The 24,325-nt window shown below is 43.3% G+C and overlaps 1 protein-coding gene across 9 annotated transcripts in view; it reads left to right on the top strand.

The window, feature by feature from the left end:
- The window catches only part of LOC143842419 (uncharacterized), a 168,155-nt gene that overhangs the window by 8,901 nt on the left and 134,929 nt on the right, over positions 1-24,325 (top strand). For 3 of the 9 annotated variants that reach the window (XR_013233098.1, XR_013233099.1, XM_077347575.1), the window contains exon 2: positions 13,596-13,644. Coding sequence is in view for 2 of the 9 variants with exons in the window: in XM_077347575.1 (XP_077203690.1) it covers positions 13,596-13,644 (49 nt within the window). In the remaining 7 variants the exon portion in view is untranslated. The other 6 variants (XR_013233095.1, XM_077347573.1, XR_013233094.1 and 3 more) reach the window with 5 other exon arrangements.

Genomic DNA, 24,325 nt, shown 5'->3' with positions numbered 1-24,325 from the left:
GAGGCAGGCGGCGAGGGGGTGCCCAAGGGCCGGTTCTCGCCTAGGCAAGGGGACGGAGCGCGCGCGGGCGCCTCTCCTCAGCCCTCCCGCCTCGCACCCTTAGAGTTCGCGATCCGTCCCCCCCCCCCCCCGAACAGCTCCCTGCCTCTGAGGGGGAAAGTTTAGCGCTTTCAAGTTTAGCTTCCTCCTCCTCCTCCTCCTCCGGCGTTTCTCCCGTCCAGGAACCGCCGCCGCTTTGAGCGCCTTTTAATTTCTGCGCTGTTAATGACAACAAGGGAGTTCTACGGAAGGGCTGGAAAGGCGCTCTCTGGGTGTGTGTGTGTGTGTTTAAAGGAGTATTGGATTACCGCACATGATCACCTGATGGCGACCTGCCTATAAGCTTGTTTTTTGTTTTTTGTGTTTTTGGAAAGGAAGCCCCCCCTGGGGGCCTGAGCTATTCCCTGCCTTTCTGGGGGGCGCAGCACGTGCGTCCTTTTCTCTGCACATTCAAAGGGAGCCTGAACTGGCGCAGTGACGAGATGAGGCTTACGCCAGGGGTTGATGCCGAGGGAAGGTGCCAGGCTGCCGGCGATACCCGTTTAAAGAAAGAAAGAAAGAAACGTTCCAAGGGGTTCTCACTGCTTCGGGGCGTGTTTCTACCTTTATGGGTTACTTTAATGCTGGGAAGGTTGCCATTTGTTGGCACGCAGGTGCAAAGGAAATCTCCTGGTTGGACAGGGATGCAAGTGCTTGCCCTTGGCAGGCAAAGAATGCTGGCTGCTGTAATGGCTTTCCTAGAGCGGGACCTGGCATGGATCAATCAAAGACTACAATCAGGTTCTGGATCACTTGATCCACAACCCAGCGGAGATGAGCGCTGGTGGCCTCTTGATCAGTGGTGGTGACCACGTAGGCGTATCATGGGGATCGGTCACTGTGTGAAACATGCTTCAGAACAATCCCTCAAACACATTTAAGTTTAGGTGCTGGTTTTAAGTCAGCTTGTTCTTAGTGAAATCCACAGTTCCCAATTAGTTACAATAACTTTAACTGTCTTGTATTGTCCACACATCTGCCTCACCATGATTTTCATAAACCTGTATATTTCATCTTAGAAAAAAGCAACCTACAGCCCAGTTAAGAATATTACTATGAGCGGTTTCAGTTTGTTTAGGCTTGCAAGTTCAGATGCTTATGACAATGATATATACTTTGGTTGAACTTCTGTAAAAATTGCCCTAGGGGATCAACTGGTTTAGTACTCTGGTTTTATAAACATAGTTTGAGCCTCCTTGACAGATACAGACCACTTTCAAATGTGTGAGATCAGAATTCAGCTGAACAGGGCTAGCTAATTAAGAGTACATTCCTTCCCCTACACTGGTTGAATATACCCTGAGAACTGGGAAGATTGTGCAACCAGGCTCTAAGGGCAGAGAAGGGAAAGCCTTTTGAAAATGGCTGCAAAGCCGGCCCCTCCCAAGGAGTTATGCAAGAGGCCCACATTTCTATATAACTAGCCTCAGCATATTCAGCTCAAGTTTTTCTTTTCCACTACTTGAATAATGACCTATTGTTTGTTTTCATTAATTAATATTCAAAAAAGTGACAGAATAAAAATGGTAAAAATTATGATTTCTGATTGGTCAAAGAATTCTACATATTTGTAATAGCATCGCTGAATTCTGTTTTTCGGTGTTAAGTTTATATCACAAGAATGAGTGGGGAAATATATAAACTCTCAGGAAAACACCTTCTGCCTGATCAGACGTTTAGGAAAGAAATTACAATTTGATGCCGGCTAGCACAGTTTCGGAACATATAACTGATCCTAAATGTGGTGTGGCAGATACACACATGCACACATGCAGACTAAACTATTTCAGTGAAAACAGCTACCTATGTTGCCTCAGGTGCGACTGCCTCACTTTGAACCCTGGTCTTAATGAAATTAATTTAAAATCTCATGTCACTTCTGCTGGGGACAGTTATGCATCAGACGAATACATCTATAGCTTTTCTTTCTGCATTTGTGGTCTTAATTAATGGATATAGCTTCTGGACCTGACCTAACACACTTGCTTGGGGTATGTCCGATTTGGAAGGGGGGGAGGGAGAGGTTGTACATCCTGCCAAAGGGACCAGATACCAATGTGGCAATTTAGAAACCATATTCTTAAGGGCTTATTCCCCCCCCCCCCCAAACAAAAGACCTTTCGAGACAAATTGGTGTTTGATTTGTAGATTAAGTACACATTCTCATACTGACTGGTACAAGTCCCATTGAAATGAACGAAGCTTGCATTGGTGCAATAAGTTTCAGTACTGCAGTCTCAGCTTGAGACCCTAAGCACGTTTGCTTGGAAATAAGGTCCACTGAAATCAATGCGCCCTGCTTGCAAGTCAGTGTTTTCTAGCCTGGAGTACCTATGCAAATTATGCATCACAGCTGCCTTAGAGAATTACATGTAAGGAACTGGCATTAAAGGTAATTAAATGGCATCTCCGCCCCAAAACTAGAGATGGAACAGATGCCATTTCAAAGCATATGTCATTTACATAACCAAAAATTTGAGAGTGGTGCATGAGTGTGATGTGTGAAGGAACTTATTTTAATGTTTATAGCCTTAGCATTTAAAAATAATGCTTAAAATGCAAAATTGTCTGGGAAAAAATTTAATTTTCTCCTGTTCCCATATATTATTAGTCCTTAGCATTTAAGAAAGATTTTTATTAATATATGCACATTTTAATGAATGTACGCATACATGTATAGTGTATATTAATAAAAAATGTGTGTGTGTATTCCTAGCTAAGGAATTAATCACTGAAACAAAGAAAAAAGAGACAACATCTTTTCCTGGGCATAGGTACTCTGCCACCTGCTTTAAGTTCCGTTCACTGTGGGCCTTCTTTGTCTATCCCAGGCAATTACTCCCTGGCTCTTCCTAATGCTAAAATTAGGGACACCCTTTCCGAATAAGAACTTGATCCTGTTTTTAGTTGGGTGGATTAAGAATCCAGCAAGGCAATCTTGAAATTGCCCTGCAGAGAGTAAAAACTCATTCATGTTTATCTTCCTGGGGCGAGTGAAATAGGGAGCTACAAAGTCAGCCTGCATCCAGAAGCCCTAGGAAATCCTTGTGTGTGTCTGTGTGTGATGGGGGGAGGGCAGTCTCCTAGTGCCGGTGTTTTCAGATATGGCCAGGTGTGGGATAAAGGTCCTACCTGAGGCCTGAGCGTGGTTTGAGTGGGGGAGGGGGAAACAAGGGCTGGGCAGGAACCAGGGAAAGACTGGGCAGATGCCGCACATTGCTCTCTGTGCACCTACTGTGTTCTTTGCCGCCTTTCTAGGAAAGACCTTCTTTACGGTTAAGGATTTCTAATTGCTTTCTAATTTCTGATTAGCACAATCCTGATTCTATCAAAAAAAAAAAAAAAGGGGGAGGACTTTCAGTGTTAATTTGGTGGCTTTTTTTTGCCATGAAGACTCGTTCATTTATTTTGAAAGGCCTAGAATTCCAGGACTGAAGATGATTCTCCCAGTTTTCGAGAGTGTTTGTGGCTTTAAATTTTTTTAATTTAATTTTTTAAAATTATGCTCTCAGTTATATTTCCAGGATTTAATTGTAGAGTCTTGATATCATAGTGTTAAACACAAGTACGGATATTCATCGACCTTTTTCTCTTTGCCTGGTACTCTTTCTTGGGGTATGTTTTATGAGAGATCCTAGCACGATGTCAGCTTTTAAAAAGCTGTTTTTATTCGTATACAGTCTCCCCATCCTTCCCACCACCTCTTGGATTTGCATAGGCAGCCAGTAGGTGTCGCTGTCCCCTCGCCGGCGGGAGTAGGGTGGTCAGGAGCCGTTCAGGGGCAAGGGATGCCCTGCCTGGTCCCTTTCCTCCAGGGATCCATTAAGGCTGCAAATAGCCTCCTAGTGACAGACAGCATCGCCTCACCTCTGCACTTGACCATCCTACCAAGACGGGGCGAGAAAGTTGAGGCCCTTGGCCAAGGCATTTTCTGGAGGGCTTTCCCCACGATTCAATGCCTTGGTCAAAGTGTGTGTGGGGGAAGGGTGGGGGTGGAGAACAGGACTCTCTTCCCTACCCCTCCACATGTAAACTTTTTTTTTTTTTTGGCACAGTGCTGTAGGCTTCTTCCAGCTAGCCAGACAGGTTAATAAGAGAACAGGTCTAATCAGCAGCCAGAGGAAATAACATTACATCAAAACAAAAATAAACAACAACAACAACAATCCCCACCCCGATCAAACAAATAAAGCATCACCGTCCTTTGCTGAAAATATGGCCTGATGCCTGGTCTGTCCGGGCTGGGGGTGCAATCACAGCTGCATTGGCTGCTTAACTCAGGCACGTGAGCCTGACCTTAAACATTTTGAGCAGTCTCGGTGTTATTGACTCACTAAATTGCATTTCTAACAAAGAGCAGTGCCCACGTCTACACTCCCTCCTTTACACTGTCCTCAGCCTCTCTGGAGAACTAACCAGTTCTCAATGATCTGAAATCTGGATTCATTTCCAGAGCATTAAACACACACACACACACACCTATCCCATCTCTCCCCTTGCGTTCTGCCTTGAGATGTCACGCAGGAGATTATTAATAAACAGGAGGCTGGGTTGGGATTTTTTTTTAATCTTCCTAGAAGGAGCCTCATCCCTCATGAGGTGTTTTAATCGTGCCTCTTACACTAGGAAGACTCGATCCCAAGTTATGAAGTGGAAGGGGGAAAAGAGGGGAGGGGAAGACAGCGTGAGAGAAATACCGAACTAAATTCGCACTGATTGGCACAGTGCGGTTTCACTCGCAAATCCATTCCAGCATTGTTGTTCTTTAAAGCAAACAGGCAACAACACAAGGTGAGGTTGTGCTGTGGCTTTCAAGATGGTCATGCTTCCAAATCTATATCCCTCCCTCCCCCGGCCTTTGTGTCCTTTAAAGAGACCTGCAAAAATCACGCATAAATTTTCATGGTCATACCTGAAGTCCTTCGACATAGATCTTACGAGACATAACGTTACTTATGGTATTTTTAAAGGGGATCGCGTAAAATATAATGGCGATCAGTTTACTCCCCCCCCCCCCGAAGGTCCCAATACCAGTGTAAAACCAAAGCTAGTCTTTTTGAGGGTTCTCATTTCACCCAATCTAGACACCTCATCTAAAGTGGTCCCTGGCTCTAATCAATGGGACGATCGTTGCGGGACTTTTAGGCTCAGGAACTGCGCCGCGGAGAGTCCCGAGGTGTATTTGAGCTTCGAGGTGCAACCTTAGGTGAGAGCAGCGTGCAATGCGTTGATGTGGCCGTCGCGGGCGAGTTATTGTTCGAATATGCCAGCCGTCTCGTTGGCCTCCGAGTGGCATGCCGCTTAGACGAGGCAGCTGTCCCTTCGTCTCCCTGTGGCACAGGCACTTGAGGTGCTGAGGGTGGGGTGGGGTGGGGTGGGGGCGAAGAGGGATAGGAGAGAGGAGGAGAGGAGGGAGGGGCCGTGAGATGCAGGAGGGCCAGGGAAATGGCCTTCACAGCGAGAGCAGCGTGCGCAGGAGATGGGATTCGCGCGGGTCGCGGGGCTTCTTCAAACACCGCCCGCTGGTGCTGCGATTCGCAGGGACTCGGCCTCCATATGGTAATTTTAGCAGGGCAGGAGGCGGAGGTGTGTGTGCGCGCGTGTGTCTGTGTGTTGGGGTGGGGGAGTGGGCTCACGATGAGCCAGCCAGCCAGCCAGCCGGGCTCGGACAGAGCACGGGCACTGGAGGCAGCGGGCGACATCCCCCACCTTTCTTCCCGCGCAAGCACCCACCGAGCCATCGACTCCAGGGTCAGAGGCAGCCGGAGAAAGCGGAACTCGAGACTATGGAAAGGGGATGAGAGAGAGCTGTGGTTAGCCAAGGCAGACCTCGCGTGCGCCTCGATAGGGCTTTTATAAAACACCTACACGGAGGTATGTGCGTGCATGTGTGGCGGTGGCAGGAAAGCAAACGCCCAAGCGGATGCCTCTGATAACATATCTGCTCCTGAATGGACACATCATTTACTCCCACGTATGTATGCTCCTGCGTGTGCCGGGTGCCCTCTTTAGATCTGTGCATGACTAGAGCTGCAGGCAGCTATGATGCTTCACGTGGTTAATTAGTCACTCGAGGAGGCTGGGATTGTCTCAGGCATCGAGGTGTCCCCAGTGCTCCATGCACAGAGGCAGCACTGCCTCCTTGCTGGAGTCCCTACCGTTTGTTCTTTTTATTTTTTTTTAATGTGGCGAATGTACTTTTCAAAATGCATTATTGCTATATATAGTAAGGCTATAAGTAATCTAATGGAGGAAGGGCGTCTAGTTCTCTCTTTCCCTCTCATTCTCACTCTCTCTTGTTAATGTTTTACGTGACCACTTTTTATTGGGTGACATATCATATGAGCTCTTTAGTGTAGGGCACGTAAAGCTGGCGAAGGAGGTAGGGCTGAGCATGCCATAAGTCTGCTCAAAGAACCTAAGTGAGCAGCTTGGGAAATACATACTGCATAGCAGAAAACAACGTATGCATTTGAGGATAGTTAACTTTTGCCCTATGCATGTCTGCAGGTAAGTAGATCGTGGCTTGACTAGATTACCTTCTACTTAGTAGGCTTTAAGTAGGTATATGCTGTAGTAAGTATGCCTGCCTCATTTCTCTGGTTAGCAATCCTGCGTTATTTTTTATGTATAAAAACTGGGAGGGGGAGACTAGAAGTGCTTTATTTGTAATCAGGATTTAATGATTCCTTTATAAAAATAATCCCTATAACTATAATGTCCCTCAAACGTATAACCGTAAGATATAACCGTCTAGGCCCTTGGCTTTCGAGCAAATATAAAGCATCTACATATTAGACAGTTCTTTAAAACAGCATATCAAATGCATTGTTGATCAGTTAGAGGTGCTTGGCTTAGAGCCAGGCAAGTTAAAATGAAATGGAATACATTAATAATGTACCGCAGTTAAGACATGGCATACAACATGGTTGAAAATGACTTCCATAGAAAAAGCTTTCCTTTACTTGAGCCTGACCAATTTTAAATAAATTATTTTAAAATGAAAGATTCATAAACCAAAAGAGGAATAAATGCAAGCAACCTATAGCGTTTTACCCCCCCATTATGAAAATTTCAGTTTTGCTCCGCTTTCTGTTTTAATTATTTTTGTTAATATGAAATTAATAATCAAACTTTTGAGCCTCTACTGAACAACATAACGAGCAATTAACTCCCCCCCAAACCCCTAAACCCCTGCACCATGTACCTTCCAGAAGAGGTAAGCGGTTCCCACCCCTTGAAATTGTATGAGGACAATGTCCATACATATTTTGAAAGCCCTACGGAAACCGAAGAAACAGAGAGCAAACTGCATTTACAGTGGAACACAGCAGAACAGAGCCTTGCCAAACAAATAATGAAAAAGGAATGTGAGGATTTCTTGCAAAAATGAAATAAAATAAAGAGACTACACCAAGGAAATCTAAAGACTATAACTTCCAGTAAATGTTTTAAAAATGCAAATATACCTTTACATATGCATCAGTATTAAAAATAATACCCGCTGGAGCCAACCGGAGCGGCAGCAGGAGGAGGAGGAGAAGAAGAGGAGAATGGCGCAGCGTTGATTATGCATAGAGAGAGAGAGAGAGAGGAGAGCGAGAGCGACGTCTGGCTGGAGCAGCCTCCTGTAACCTGCTCTTCTTCTCCGCGCAGCGCTGCAGGCCGGCCGGCCGCCCTTCGTCAGCAGCAGAAGCCGATCGGCAGGAAGGAACCTCTTCCCCGTGATTAGCAGATCTTGGTCACTGGGGGCTCTTGTTGCTTTTTTGTTTTGTTTTTGTTTTGTTTTTAGGGGAAAGGCTTCATTCGGTGGGCTTTGCTCGCCCCCCTTCCCTCCCCTCCTTTCTCTCGCTTTTTGTTCCCTTAATTAAAATCTTCAATGAAAGGAAGCGATCGCTCCGGGAATCTACAAGTCTCTTCTTCAAGCAGCAGGATTTGCATATTTTTTTAATGCCCTAATTTCCTTGATGTATGTAAATGTAGCCGGACGTACAGTAAGACTCAAGCTGACGTCAATGGACGTGACCTCGCTGCTAAACCTTGAACGTGAAGCTGGGCTCAGGGAAAGCGGAGAAGAGAGAGGGAGAGCGTGCGAGAGCGGGAGAGAGAAAGGAGAGGGAGGGAGGGGGAGAGAGAGAGACGCCAGAGTCGTCGGCTGCAGCTATCGCTGGTGCAAACAGAGGCGACGGAGACGCTCGGGAGGAGAGAGGCTAGACGGAGCTGCAGAGGGACGTTGTGGCAGAGGAGAATGCCGCCCGCCGGCCGAGTGGAAACCCTCCACCGGCCCCATACCGCTGGCCTCCACCAGCACAGCGGGCGCTTCACCACCAGCTTCTCCTTCCAATAAAGCATTCTCCTAGTCTCACCCCCGCCCTCCCATGTACTCCCTCGCTTGGCAACCACAAAACCAATGCGACTGGGGGGAAAGGTCCCGAGACACCTCAGCCTCGGTCGCCCACTACCTTCTCTCCTCCCACAGCCGCCCACGAAGCGTGTGTTGCAAAAACTGGGACTCAGCGGCATTTCCTCCTCTCCCCAGAAGCGATGAGGGACGCCAAAGACAAATGTTGGCCATGTATGTACTCGCAGTGTGGCGCATGTACGGGGCCGCCTCTCCTTGAGTGGTTGCGAAGGGACTGCCGATAGCACTATTGAACAAAGGGGGGGAAATGGACAGGAGGAGTCCAGGGACAGAGTCTGCTGGAAGGAAGAACACAAAGCAGAGATGCTATGGCGATGTCGCTCTATCGCCTGCAACTTGTAAGATATGCACCTCGACTTGCTATGGCTTCTGTGGCTGAGATTTGGTCGTCATCCTTGGAAATACCTTCTGGTGGCTTTGCCTTGGTGAGGTGCCAGAGACCGAATTCAAGGATAAACCCGGATTTCTATACTTAATCGCACTGTCCTGTATTACAAGGAAAAGTAGGAGGGGGGAGGGGGGGAGGGAGCGAGCCAGGGGTTTCTACCATTTTGGAAATGCATCGTCATGTTAGGCTGAAAATCCTTCAGAATTTCCGTGAGTGAGTGGAGGATGGGTTGTGTTCTTGTAGCCCGTCTGGGTTTGGTTAGGAAGCAAACGGAGGACGTGGTTGAATCCCAGGGACCTTTCCCGTGGGGCTCTCCTGGCACCACCATTTGATCACAGACTTGTCGTCCTTTTCCTCCGATCTTGTGCAGATGGAAATCAGGCCAAGACGCAGGCTAACCTCTTTCCTTATCCTCCTGATCCTTCAACCAACCAGCCATGGCTTCTCAGGCTATTTGCTCTCATGAAAGGAAAGGAAAGCCTAAGACATCTCCGCTAGCTTTACTCAGGTTACACATAGCTGCATCTGTGCCGTGGTTTTATTTCTCGGTAGCGACTTCTCTCGTCGTTAACTGTCTTTCCCTGGCTGGGGCAGGAGCTGTCAGTCACAACGCCGGTGGGTCTGGGTGTGTAAGGAGGAAGCAATGGCAGCCACTGACAAGAACACGAGTGTGTCCTTAGGCTAAATTTGGCGGGAAATTTGCTGCTGAAGCGCTCTGTGCTTTCAGGCGGAGTCCCTCCCTCCTTCCCTGTGTCTCTGATTACCCGCCGCCCCTCCCCCGACCTATATTTCCATACAAAATACTCATTTGAATTTTGCTTCACGTAGCTCCTCCCCCTCCCGCTTCCCCCTCCCCCTCAGATCCCAGTCTTCAGCATACAACTGTGGACACCTCGGAACACACCTACAAGCAACACACAACAGTCTCCAAGGCACAGACCCGCTGGGAAGACGTGCCTGCACACAAACAGCTTTAGGAACCGATCACCTTAATTCACTTTCTCCAAAGGCACTGAGTTATTCTCGCGGACAGTCTCACGGGCCCACTTCCTTCCCAGACCCGCGCAAGGGACCCCAATAGCCTCTGTGCTGCCCGGGCGCTTCTTTCTGTCTTGTCCGTGCCCGACGTCTGCTGCACACGCTTAGGCTGCCACTTGCCCACACGACCTTTCTGACGAGAAACGCAGCGCCTGCTCTTCCTACCAGCCAGCGGGACTGCGATTGATTCTTTTTCCAGTCTCGATGAATAAGTAGGACGGATCCCCCCTAGAATCCTTCGGCAAGGATGCAGTCGAAGCTGGCAACCTCTGGCATTTGCTACAGCGAAAAGCATTTTTTAAAAGGAAAAATAGGGGGGATATGTGGAAGGAGCCAATCCTAGTATTCAGCAGAGTTCAGTCCAGGGGGTGGGGTGGGGGACCCACTCAAGTATGCAAGAACTCGGATTAAATGACTGCTTTGCAAGAAGACGACAACAGCAACAGCGCAAAGTCACAAAACAACAACGACGGCCTAAAAACATAAAAGGGGGAACACAGAACTAGCCATTCTGCTCAAGTAAACGACACTAGAAAGCATTATTTAAAATGGGAGAGAGATGGGTTCTTGATGCAAAGCGTTTTTTAAAAAGAAGAAGAAAAGACGTCCAAGCAAAATGGATCTTCCCCCTCTTTCACCATAGGGAAATGTAGCCATTGCTCCCGCTTAGGCTAGACATTTCTAATTTGTTCCGTCTGTCAGAAGAAGACTGGGAGAGAGTTTGGTGCAAATTCATTATCTCTGGCAACGCATAACGTAGAGCAGGAATCGAAAAAGACCGTGGCAATGGACGAACAATAGGGCTTCAGTTCGTGAGCAACAAAAGCGTTGGGGGAACTGGTTGAATTTCAGAGCACGTCCTTTTTACCAGAGAGGGCTGGCCTAGACCTCCGCGAACCCCCTCCCCCTAAAAAAAAAAAAAAAACTTGCAGAGCCTCACATACAATACTTCACTTTCTACTCTGAGGCTTTGTGCAAGCCTATGAGTGTGTGTGTGAAAAGTGTTTCTCTCCCCCCCCCCTTCTCTTTTTACTTTTGCTGGATGGAAGACCTATTTTAGAATCACTGGTGAAATTGCTGTATGATGGAACTTTTGAAAGCCAGTGATAATAGAGATGAGTAAAAGGATGATCCGAATCTTGGAAAACTCTGAAATTGTTTTTGGGGAGCTTTAAAAGAAGGTTCTGGCTACGGAATCTTTTCTGCCGAAGATTCCACCACAGGCAACTAGATCTGGGACCATATCCCCTTTCTCTTCGTTTTTCTCCCATTCTCTCCCCCCTCCTTCCTCTCTGTCTTTGACAAGAAGAAGAAGGGGAAAAGTAAGTATATCCTTTCAAGAACCCTATTCTTACAACCTGGGGGGGGGGGTGGGAGAAAGCTTGTGCTCTGTTGAGCTCTTCATGCTATGGATGTACTTCTGATTCATCAGAAATGCATCTGTGAAGATGAACTCTATCTGTGACTATGTCTGGTTAAGGGCTAGGTAGTTGTTTTGCTGAACAGGTAGCATTGTTAGGACTCTCTTCACTTCAACTGGAGTCTGGAGGGACATTTGATTATCAGGGCTTGGGGACTTCATGAGTTAACCAGAGAGCTTATGAGGGCTGACTGATTATTTTGGACGTGTGATGTGAAACCTGTTGGCCCTACAAGCACTTACTTGGGGCTATTAATTAGAGCATGGATTGATATCCAAGTGGGTCGCAGCAATGACAGTGAAGGGCTGGGAAGGAAAGCTTGTGACCAGCTTTCAAATATTCAGCAAAAGTAGCTCAAAATGCACGTGTGTTAAATTTCAAAAGGGAAGGATGCTGAATTGTCATAACTGAGTCTGGAGCCAATAGTTTCATCTCTTTTTATGAGCATAGAATTCAATATATACTGATTATTTTAAAAAAATGTCAAAAAGAGTTAATATTCACTATTGCATCTTATTCATAATCCTGAGATTATGAATAAGATGCAATAGTGAATATTAACTCTTTTTGAAAGCAATCCTTTCAATAATTACTTCTGAAAGCCAATGTGGATTCCTAACAGAGGCTTAGATGTGTGTCTCAACAATATAAACTGAGAGTCAGAGACAACACTTTTAAAAAAGAAGCAAACATGTTATGCCTAGATGAACTGTCTCAGAATTAGGTAGATGTTGCTCGGTCTTTTTTCCTTGATATTGTCTGCAATCTTAGCGTTTAGAAGAATTTACAGCGGTCTGCCGCCCAGTGGCACAGTCCTCTTACTGAGTTCATTATTTCTGGATTAGACACTGAGGTTGCTGATTAGGGAGTGCCAGAGAGGGCCTATCAAGTGGAGCTGGGAAGGGTTTCTCCTAGTTCGATCTACAAAGCCGAGTTCACTGCCTGGGTTGAGGTCGGTTCTCATCAGTGCAGTTTAGTAGTGGCATTTACCTCCACTCATCTCCCCTTTGCATCCTAAATTGGCCCAGACTACCTTTCTTGGTTGAATCAGTGTTTTAGGGCTCTGGGTAATTCTGAAGGCTGCTGAACAGGCTGCCTTTGAGGCTGACCCAAGCCAGCCTGTGTAATTTCCTTCTATGCTGTCTCCTCCCATCTTGAAATATTCCTCATTATAATGGTACCTGTACCTAGAACTCTGGCAAGACACAAACTCAAGAGCAATGCCTTAAGCAATAGGTTCAAATGGGTAGTCGTGTTGGTCTGAAGTAGCACAATAAAATCAGAGTCCAGTAGCACCTTAAAGGTCTTAAAGGTGCTACTGGACTCTGATTTTATTAAGCAATAGGGTTCATCTTCCAAAAGTGAGGAGGAGGATGAATCAAGGTATTCAAGGGAATCATGCAATGATGCTCAGGTTTTTTTGGGGGGGGATTTGTTTGAGAGTTGCATTATTAACCGTCCATTTTCTTGCTAACTTAATATCATCAACCCTATGATGCAGAGAAGATGAGCAAACTGCATTTTATGTACCAGCATACACACTTACACACTAGTCCTCTTGTAGTAAATCTGTAAGGTTGAAAGCCAATCAGTTAAATAAAGACAGCAGTGATATGAACTCACAGGAACTGAAACCTCTGGTTGAAAGCTGTTTGCATATTTTGAAACTGGAGGCTAGGTGGAGCTTCCAACCTTTGTTAAGGAACTGGCAGCCTAGAGCATGTAAATAGAGACGCCTCTCTCTTCCCAGCCTCCCACCCCACATATGAAGCTTTTTTCATATAATATTCTAAGTTATAGAATTCAGTCTCCCTCCATCACACTCTGGGCTTTGTTATATCCAGTGTACTACAGATAATTCTATTTGTATGCCTAATGGGGGGAAAAAACACCTTAACTCTTTAGACACCAAAATAAACACACCACTCTCCTTTCTTGATATACAGCTCATTGGATTATTGTAAATATAATAGTCTATTTTGGTATGCATTTGGAAGTGCACACTGATGGAAGTTCTCCTGCACAAGTTTTATGAGAATGACTCTAGAGGATCTGCTCAGGGTTCTTGAATTGCTCCATTTCCACGAGGCTTGTGTAGGAAAATGTCCCAATGGATTTTACCATAGGTTTCAGTGAGTTGATTTTATTGAACAGGTTGACTTTTAAGACCACTGATATTTTTTTTATTAATGAAAGAAATGTAAATGTTAGAAATGTGGTCATTTTTCTTCTTCTGTCTATTTTTCAGAGCCAGATAAGCTACATTCATTGTATGGATGGAAACACACATTTCAAAGGTAATTTTTAAAAAATTTTTAAAGACCCTAGTAGTGATGCAAAAATTCATAGACATAATTAAAAAGAAAAGCCATATATTTGCCCTTTATTTGCTATGATCACAACAATTGCTTTCTCCTTGGATATTATGTGTGAAAATGCTGCACACATATGAATCTGCAGCTGCTTATAGAAAAAATGCAAACTGTAGTCAAAGAAAGATATAACAGTTTTATTTAAAAAGCAAACTAGACACAATGACTATTGAAGTATATAAATACATGGAATTGAATGGCTTAACATAGGAACCGTCTGGTTCTGGGAGTGGATTGTGATCTATATTTGTGTATTACACCCAATGTTGGTGAGCTGGATGGGGTGTGGATATTTCAGTTCCCTGTCCATTACTATGGTTTCCTGGGAGTTTAAGTAGACTTCCTACATCCCTGTAAAGAAGGCCATGGGGATTTGCCTGCATATAGATTCTTGATTCTGAGGAGAACCAGAACATATATCATCAACTCTCTGTTAAGCAGGGCTTGCATGTTCCAAAGGAACCCTTGTAGATGTTTTGCATTTCCATCATAACCATCTGGAGACCTATAAGAGATTAAAAACAAGCCTGGTGACTACATTCAGATCCACAGACCATTAGTGGGAGTTTATTTGAAAGATGATCAGGTAGGGCTAGTGGTGGTTAGGGCTGAGTATGCTTCAGTGAATCTTCTAAATGGAGATTCCAGCATTCTCTGTAAAAGTAATTTTATTTAAAATATAGAGCTAGGTGTACCAGAAGTAGTTATAATCAAGAGCTGGCAGTGTGGCCAGTTGTTTGGATTAGCTGTTCCAGAGGCAATGTTTTCCTTTAACTAACTTAATGTTTCAAGGCTTTTTAAAAAATATAAAGCATGCACAAAGAAAGCAATTCCTGGTTAGATGCTGTCAACATTCAGAGAAGACAGCCTAAGATTTGTACTTCAGTCTAGAACACACATACTTGGAAATCCCATTTAATTCAATGGATCAGTTACTGACTTCTATATAAATATGTTGAGGGTTGCAGGGCCAATGACCAGGCATTAAAACAGGAAATAGCATCATTTTTTGTGGCTAATGAACAGTGTGGTCTTATAAGTTGTATATTTTCACCTTGTGGGGCTTCCATAAGTTATTTATCTTCCAAATGGGACAGGTGTATGAACCACTTCTTGATCCACTGTGCTAAAAATTTCACAGGCTTACAAAAGAGTCTGAAAAGAAATAAGGCTTTCACTATATTTAGAACTGATGAAGTGAAATCTGTATAAAAAGTCTATTGAGTTCCATAAATGAAGAAAGAACCTTAAAACATACACATGAAAAGCCAAATCCAGGTTTGTCCTTTTAAACTGTTATTAAATACACTCAAACATGTATATACAGGCATGCGTGGCAAATGTGCAAATTTAATTACATGTAAACACAACATGTGTTTGTGCATATAAGCCACATGTTATCTGGATGTTCATGTCTTTGATTTTAATGCATCAGTTCACAAGTCTCCTCTGTGTAATACATGCCTGATCACCTGCCCTGCTGCCTCTAGCTATTGGAAAGCTGGGGAGGGGTTGCTTTTTTCTGTGTATCTGCCAATACAGAGAAGCTCATTAGACTTCTACAGACTATCAGACTGATTATATGTCTTTAGAGATATAGCTGTTTGCTCACTCAAGCCCCCTGTAATACCTGTACAACAGTAGATGGTAAAGAAGTAGCATAGCAACTGCATGAACAGATAGGAATTCTTACCTATTTGTGCTGGGTTTGGAGGGGAAAAAAGACAGACATGACCATTTCATGTGGTCTTATGTAACATGACATGAGTTACTTTTACCAGGTTTCTCTCAGAAGATGGCATTTCATTGTTTATTGGTAACAATAGATGGCATTAGTGAAGCAACTACAGTTTATTTAGCTTGTCAGGTGTAAATGTACTGTTTAGTGTACCAGTAGTAATATTCATTGCCAACTGGTTGGATAGCTTTTTAGTAATTTAGTTTGGAACTTTGTGATTACTGCAGTTTGCTTTCTCATCATACTCTCTCTCTCTCTCTCTCTCTCTCTCTCTCTCTCACACACACACACACACACACACACACACACGCACGCACATACATGCACACACACGCACACACACAACAATTAACATTAGAACTTACATTACTATATGGCCTCCATAGATTTGTAAATTTCAGACTTCCGTGGATCTAATCTGCAGTAGTGCGTGAACTTCAGTATATATGTATGAGCAAGCAGACACATAATTACTATGTAAACACATTCATATGACGAGTGGTTGTAATATGTAACTAGGTGTGTATAGCAAAGCAGCCTTTTCATGCTAGAAGGGGAGAAAATGCTTGCCTGTGCACATTTAGGAAAATGTATGAAATGTGTCTATTTAAATTTGTTATGAAATATTATCTCATGGAACAGTACAGTATATTTTGTTTTACTTTGCCCTTAAAAAGTGTGGCAACTTCATGGACTCATGATTCCTTAGGAAAGTAGATCATGTAAGTCTGCTGAATTTTTAAATATGCATCTTTTATAAGCTGCATCATGGAGCAGCCCTTGAAGTGCATTTATTAATTTGAACAGTAAATATTGCAGATCTCTGGCACAAGATTCATTGTTTCACATATAATCAAGAGGGCCTTTAATGTTTGCACTTTGCACTGGGAAAAATACTACCCAAAATACATTGCTGAATAATTCACAGCATAATGTCCCTTCCTTCTTTTGCTCTGAGGCTGGGGGATGGGAGAATCAAATCCTAAAAACACATTTTAACCCTTGAGAAAGGAATATAGTGTCATCAGGAGCATGGTTTTGTTTCAGTATAGGTAGGAAGTTTAAAATAACACCCACCAAGAACACATCCTCACTTTATTAAGGAACATCTAAAAATCAGAAACAGTGCCTCACATGTATCAATGTTCTAATAAGGGCAGAGAGAGAAAGAAATTGGGGAGGGAGTATAGAGTAGAGAGGAAAGGAAGACGGACCAAGGCTGGAGCCTGCTGCTTGCAGCATCCCCAGTAATCATTCAGCAAACTACGATGCACAAGCGCCATGGTGCAACTACTTGCAGATGGCTGAAGCTGCAAAAAGAAGTGAAGCCATTAAAAAAACAAAAAACAAAACAAGACAGCAGAGCGAATTATCAGTGTCATTACACCTCGGCTAGCTGCATAAAACAGCTTTGATTCCTAATCCCAGAAAGCCAGGCCCTCCTTTAAGCAATAGCAAAGAGTACCTCAGTCACGCATCCCCCTGCACGGCACATGCAGAGTCTGCCAGAAGAGAAAGGCAAGCAGAGACTCTATTCAACACCCCCCCCCCACGCCCGCTCCCCACCTCCCCCGATCTGAAATGCTTTTATCTGTCCTTAGAGAGAGATTCCTCCCAGTCTTTGGATATTAGAGCGATCTGCGCTAGCAACGAGGAAGGTAAAAAGGCCGCGGGTGGATATTTTTTTCCCGCCCCCTCTCCCGGTAGCTCTAGAGAAGGCAATGCTGTGCTAGTTGGGAGAAGGGGAATGGTTCCAGTGCTGCTGCCGCCGCTCCGCCGCCGCCGCCGCCGCCGCCGCTCTTGCTGATGGCGCGGAGGGGGCAGATTGCTGATCATTCATGCATATCAATAACCGGGGTGTACTTGCGATTTCTCGTGACATCATCATTACCTTGGTCTCCCGCGGACCAGGACCTCTGACCTTGCCGGGCTGGTCCACATTTTGGCACTGCAAGCCCTCCAATGATGGCCCTTTTCTCCTTCTTTCAGACCGGGGGCAGCAGCAGCAACAGCAGCAAGCCGGCAAGACCCGCAGCTTCTCCTCCCCAGCTCTGGGAACCCTGAGAAATCGTGGATCTACCACCCCCCTCTCAAAAAACCCGCACATTCCCGCAAGATATTTGCTGCCACCATTTGGTTAAAATAAGAATTTTTAAAAGCGCTGTGATGCATAATCCAAAAGGATCAGGAGGGAGAGCCGGATCCTCGCACCACCACAACCAGCCACCATCATCATCTTGTCAATTTCTGCTGAAATGGGATTTCCCCCCCTCTTCTTCCTCCTTACACTGCGCTGGAAATTGCCGATGGCTTTACATCTTTATAGAGGCTAAAGAGTCTTTCCTGAGAATGAAGCAATTTACAATGCAAATAGAGGCCTGTGGAGGGATGGATGCTTCACACTCTTAACAGCTTGATGCACCTTAATAGCTGGTTTTATTTTCTGATATTAACAGATGAATAGTTGGTCATCGCTGCCGGAAATTACTGGCTTGAAAGGAGAGAGAGAAAAATAAAAGTTCGGAATAAAACTTTGAAGGCAACAGCTCTTTTTTGGATGTGTATTAGAAGCACACACAGTTAAGCACAGTGAAGCAGGTCACGAATGCATTGAAAGGATGAATATTTTAAGGATCAGCTTTGTGTTCTTGGGGAAAGAAAATCTGTTTGCAGAAACAATCTGGATTCTAGCCAAGAGGGGTAGAAAACCCTCCTCCCCCTCTACACTCAACCTCAGATGGTATGAGGGAAGTGAGTTGTTATCTTTGGTTATCTAGCTGTATGAGTGTGTTGGTCTTCATAAAGCTAGATAACCGAAAGTAAAAACTCCTTCATGATCTTCATGCTGCACAAGAAAACAAGAGGCTCCAGCAAGGGACAGTAAAGACCCAGCTATGCCAGGAATGCTTATTGAATGACACATTTATACAGCTCAAGGAGAAAATGGAAGAAATTCATTTACAGACGAGTGCCAAATATGTGTGTATTTAGAGTTGTCAAGATGCAAGGCACAGAATGATGAACTGTATGCTGCACAGAGGATATGTTACTCATGGTAAACAAATGCATGTGAAAGTTCTTGCTGTTTTAGAGGAGGGAGAGCCAGTACCTTAAATGTTAATGCATTTTAATTTTTTTTTGAAAATAGACATTTAGAAATGTTTGTCATGTGTTTAGAGACATGATGTCACCCCTGTCCTAATGTGATATGAAATATTTAATTTTTTAAAAAAGTGTGCTTATGCTTCCACCTGTGGGTCTGTTTAAGCTATAGAGGTTTTTTTTTTAAAGGAGTGTTGTTATTTTAAGGGATAAAAGATGAAGGGTACAAAATAAACATTTGGACTAAAGAACAAAGTGAGGTTAATAATTTGTGTCTACTGAGGACTGGGTAGAGCTGTATAGAATGGGGGAAAAACAAGAAAGGTTTTGGCTGTTTTTTTTTTCTTAAAGGAAACCAGTACTCTGTTGAAAATGCAAGCACAGATGCTTCTCTGTTCCGAAGGGTTTCCTTGAGGAAGCTACTGAAGCAGAAAGACGTGATGGAGATGAGATTGTCTCCCCCTCCCCTGTCAAAGTATTAAAAAGTAGTCTGTGACTTACTCTGTGGCTAGCATTGGAAATGAAAGTGACATTTACTCCAAAACCCACGTGTGCGCCTCCTCTCTTCTTGTTTAAGGATGATCAGATCTATCCAGGAAACAGCTCTGGCATCCCAAACTGAAATAATTAGGACATATATAGACCTGACAAAAAATGGAATGGGGGTGTGGAATCGGAGGGCCTGGTCTTGCCTAATTGATTCCGTTAAACGGAATGCCTGAGATGTGAACGGCTGGACGCTCCCATTCCCACGCTCGGGGGCAAGTAGCAATGCTATGGCCCGGCAGCCTATGACAGACATCCCTGTTGGGGGTTGCTGTATGAAAAAAAAAATCAAGTGCACCACACCAGACTCATCTCCATCCCTTAAGAAAGTGGAGGCATTTCCCACCCACAGCCATCTGCAGGCTCCCAAGTGGGGACCCCAACTGTTCAGTAGCTGCAGACTGTCTGTTTCTGTTAATTCCATAAACCACCATTTCAGCTACTCATAATCAAGTGTAGGTTTCCATTTGGGTGGAAATTGTATACAGCAGGCTCCAGAGAGAGAAGAGTGATTAGGATGCAAGGAGCAGATATTTGTTCACAACAAAACCCAGTTTGGGGCCTAACAAATAAAACACAGAGGCACACACTCAGCCCTACATATTTAGATAGAACCTGCCATTATAATATTGTAGTGTACTTTTACAGAACAGTTGAGACGTTCTTGGTTTTTTTACACTTCTTATGCTTTTGAAAGATGAGACAGTGGGATTTCCTTTCCATCAGTGTTGTCCTGATTTTAGACAAAGAGCTTGATCCTATGTATTACTCATGAGTAAGACATTACTTCAAAGCAGGTGAACACAGGATTGTTGAATATCAGTTTATCCCTCCCTGTATGTTAAAGTAATGTAAAAATATGCTCATGCTTTTCATAGGACATACCTATTGTAGGTACTAAAGTGGCTGGCCACCAGGGTTTATATATACTCAAGCTGGCCACCAGGGTTTATATATACTCAAGCTGGCCACCAGGGTTTATATATACTTTGCATTTTTCTCACTATCCCCTGAAACAGAGGATGCACCATACAGTAAGCCCTGCTAGACTGCAGCCAAATCTGGTTTTGCAGCATAGTTTTAAAGAGCATAGCTAGTGAGTTTGCTCTGAGTCTGGAGAGACTCTGTTTATAAAAGGGCCCATTTTGGCTGTGGTGCACGTGCCAGAATTTACTACTATAATGACCGATGAGCAGTCCCCTTGTTTATTTACTTTGGAAGTTCTGTTTGTGCGACCAACCTTTCATTGTTAAGTGCCTTTCTGCCTTTTCTTTGCTTCATGTCCAGGGGTGCTGTTTATGTAGAGGCATTGTCTAGTACAATTAACATTTACATTACAAAGTGTGTATGTTTTTTTTCTTAGAGAGGTTCAATTAAGGCAAAGTTTTCTGAGGAAATATTTTGTTTAGGGAAATAGACTCAAAGCAGTGAAGGTACTCTTCCTCAGCAAATTACTTTTACTTACAAAAAAGTTTTATTTTACATCTTGGTCTGTACATTTGTTAAGGAAAGCATGTGAGGGATTTCCCCTCATTACAATATTATAATTCTATGTCAGCGATTATCACTTCAGAATTGTTTTGTACCTTGCTAATGTTACATGAGTATCCATCAATAAAATACATTTTAACTTTTTATTATTATTTTTTTATTTCTTTTCCACTCGTTTAATTCAAATTAGGTTAATTTTTAATTTTTTAATCTGACATATTTCAACTCCTGACAACTGTGAGGAAAGTTCAGTAAGCTTGTATTTTAAGATGTTTCAGTCAAGATTACTTTGTGGCAGTAAGGTGGATCTTTCTTTGGAGCTTGAAATAGCCTGGAAACATACAGTCCACAGAAGTATAAATATATTTGAGTGGTCCTTTGAAGGCCAGCTTGAAAATTGGAAGAGGCCAGATCAAATTTATTTAGCATGCCACTGCATTGTAAAACAGTTGGAGTGAAGTTGCAAGATTGCGTGAGTATGCATGTTAACTAGTGGGAACTCGGTCCCATTCTTTTTGAAAAGGGAGCAGCAGAGTTCTCTGCAAGGCCAATGTTAAAAAGGCAGCTGAATTTAACACCATCTGGAAGAAAAGATCCCTTCACGACTTTCTCACACCGTCAGACAAAACTAGTGTCTCTTGTTCTGGGCTCTTGTCTATGTGGCCATACAATACTGAGTCATTATACTTTTGCTGAGAGAAAATTTGAGAACACAATATGGGTAACCAGTGAATGACCAAGTTTCATTGTGCCCGCTTAAGTCGATTGAAACCTACGTCTAGAGCTATGAATGGCAGTATTGTTTTCCTCACTGGGGCTATGCTAAATGTCAGCACAGTGTAAAGAAAAACTTGAAGTCTGCAAATAACTTACCAGATCTCAATTATAATATTTTCCCACACTAGAACTAATATCATTGCTAGAAGGTACAATGCACAACATAACAAAAAAGCAACAAAAATAGTGTTAATTTAAAAGTTGTTCCAGAGAAGCAATCCCCCCCCCCTTTTTTTTTTTTTGAAAGTTTGAGTTGCTGGCATAGAGCTAGTGTAATCCTTCCTCCAAAAGTTCAAGTTGCATATCAGCTTCTCAAGTAATCCAGAAAATAAAAAAAGCATAAATAGTGTTTATTCTAAAAAGAAGAGGATGAAGAAGGAAGATTGAATTGACTTGTAACTCACTGACAATATCTTGAAAAATTTGCTGTGGTTATTTCTTCAGTTTCCTGAGTTTACTACTTTTCTTTGAATATTAATTAGTCCGAGTTTTACGAACAACATAGGGGAGAGAGTCTTATTCAGGTGCAACTGTAGAACATTAGGGCTTGCCCATTCAGAATAATGGTACCTCAATAATCATTTATAATGAATCAATTTGCAAAGGCCTACATGGCTTAAATAGGCCCAAGCAGCAAATCGAGCAGTAGAATATGATAGGCAGAATATTGTTATGCTATATTTGCTTGTGAGGAGAAAGTCACAATTTTAAAAAGCTAACATTAAAAATATTGTGCTTACTTAAGGAATAGATGGTGATTTCTTGGGTAATGATTATGAAAATAATGTTGTGATATCATTCTTCTATTGAAATTGAAAGAGTTACACTGATCACAATTTTCAATTAACTCAGTGACCTATATTACTTCAGCTATGGGCACAAAATTAAATTTCCTTCATAATAAAAAGACAAGAACAGCTAAACCTTTAAACAAACCCAATGCTTGGCTGGGAGCTGCTGGGACTCAGTATAAACTCAATAAATGAAATGGCACTTAAGGAGCAGTCCTAAACTGATCTACCTAGACGTTGGTGCCATTTTATACAACAAGACTTATTCCAAGAAAAGAGGACTAAAGCCATGGTTTCAGTTTCCAAGAATTTACTCCAAAGTACTTTCTGTTGTAGGCATGGAAATTTACTTGTATTTAGATTATTATAGTACCAGGGTGTCATCAGGATTATGTTGCAAGGGGCATCTACCTTGATTAAAATGATATTGGCAGATCTGCATTTTGGCCTTTGCTAAACAACCATTTTATTCATTGTTTTGATTTCTGCTGCTTAATCATTGTTCTTCTGTCAACACAATGGTGACTATACTTGGCTTTCTTGTCTAGTATGAAGATTTATTTTCATTTAATTAGGATGGACCAAGATGAAGGTTGTGGAGAGGATAATAGAGTAACTGTAAGAAGAAAAAGTTAATTCACACTTTTGCAAAATGTGTAAACCGCTTTTATAGATTCTTTGAACTGATGTGGAATGTTTTTTTTTCTTATTACTGCCATATGTATAAATCTTTATAATAATTATTATTAGCAGTAGTAGTAGCAGCAGCAGCTGAGGAAGTAGTAGTGACAGCAACAGCAATAGCATTAACATGAAATGATGACATTTTAGTATATTTCATTATTCATGTCAGGCTTTAGTTTTCACCAACAAATTTCCTCAATGGATTTTTTCAGGACTGAAGTTTAATGCAAGGCTCAGATATTCCTACTGGTGGCACTTTGACATTAACTTGAATAGAAACAGGGTCAAGACTTTAACAGCTCTAGGATTTACAACTAAATTGGGGTGTATGGACTAGTTTTATTCATCCCCATTCACTTTAGTGGAATTATATGCTATATCCCAGATCAATTGATCTGGGTGGTTCAGACTGTAAATCTGTTTTTTGCTTAGTAATCTAAGTCAGGGAGCCCTTCTTCAACCAAGCTCTTAGAGAGTTCAGGAGCTGACTAGTTTCAGGTTCCATGAAGAGATCCATAAATGATAGGAAAGGCCGATCACAGCAAAGCCTTTGTAGACTAGTGGGTTTGCACTCCCCCTTCTCCAGAGCGTGCTGTTTTTCTGCAAAGCCCAAAGGAGCAAAGGCTTTAGGTAAGAACAGAGCCTTGTTGCTGTTGAGCCTGACTCCATGCTGCTTGTTCGCTAGTGCAGTGCAATGTGATCTTAGTGCAGCTGCTTTATGAATGATGCTGAAGACCATTTAGAACAGGGAAGAGGATAGTCCCAGGTAGCTGTGTCTGAGTTCCTGCAGCATGGTGTTTAACACAGAGAGTTTGCAGGTCTGAAAGATATGAGGAATTATTTGAGGCAATATTCAGAAAACAGTACAAGGATAAAACAGTAAAACAAAAAGTTACAATGTCATGGTTCACTATTTGATTCCATGGGTATGTGACTGAAACAAATACGGCAGGTTTAGGAGAAACTGCATTTGACATGGACTTGTAGGTTACAGGCAGGACAGACTGACTTAGCAACGGCAGTGAGAGGGCCGCTGGGCAGTACCAAGCTGCAGTGTGACAAGCACCACAGTCTGAGCAAGTCCCATTGCCTCTCAGGCGTGAGCAGTGATTGGTGTTTCCCGGGAGACGGGATGGCTGATCGCCTAGATTTGCACACGCTCTTTGGTGCAGGCTCTGCCTATGCTAGGGCAATGCAGCATCTTCCTTGCCCTCTACCTTGTCAGGTTAGTCATGTCAAAATTCCACCCCCCCATACCCTGAGCCCTCAGGTTGCTGGGCTTATTTTTCACCATACTTCTTCGCTATGCTTTGAGTAAATTAGTCTTTTATCTCTTTATTTACTCGTGATTATTATTGTTGGAGTTATTCATTTTTATTTTTGTTTAAATCCCAGTCTGCTCTCAATCTTACAAAAGCTGTAATCTCATCCATCAGAGAATCCTGTAGGATTACTTGCAGTCTTTTGTTTTGTTTTG

The sequence above is a fragment of the Paroedura picta genome, chromosome 7 (assembly GCF_049243985.1).
Source record: "Paroedura picta isolate Pp20150507F chromosome 7, Ppicta_v3.0, whole genome shotgun sequence".
Lineage (NCBI taxonomy): Eukaryota > Metazoa > Chordata > Lepidosauria > Squamata > Gekkonidae > Paroedura > Paroedura picta.
The sequence above is the reverse complement of the archived record's forward strand: the minus strand, read 5'-3'. Positions and strand labels throughout refer to the sequence as shown.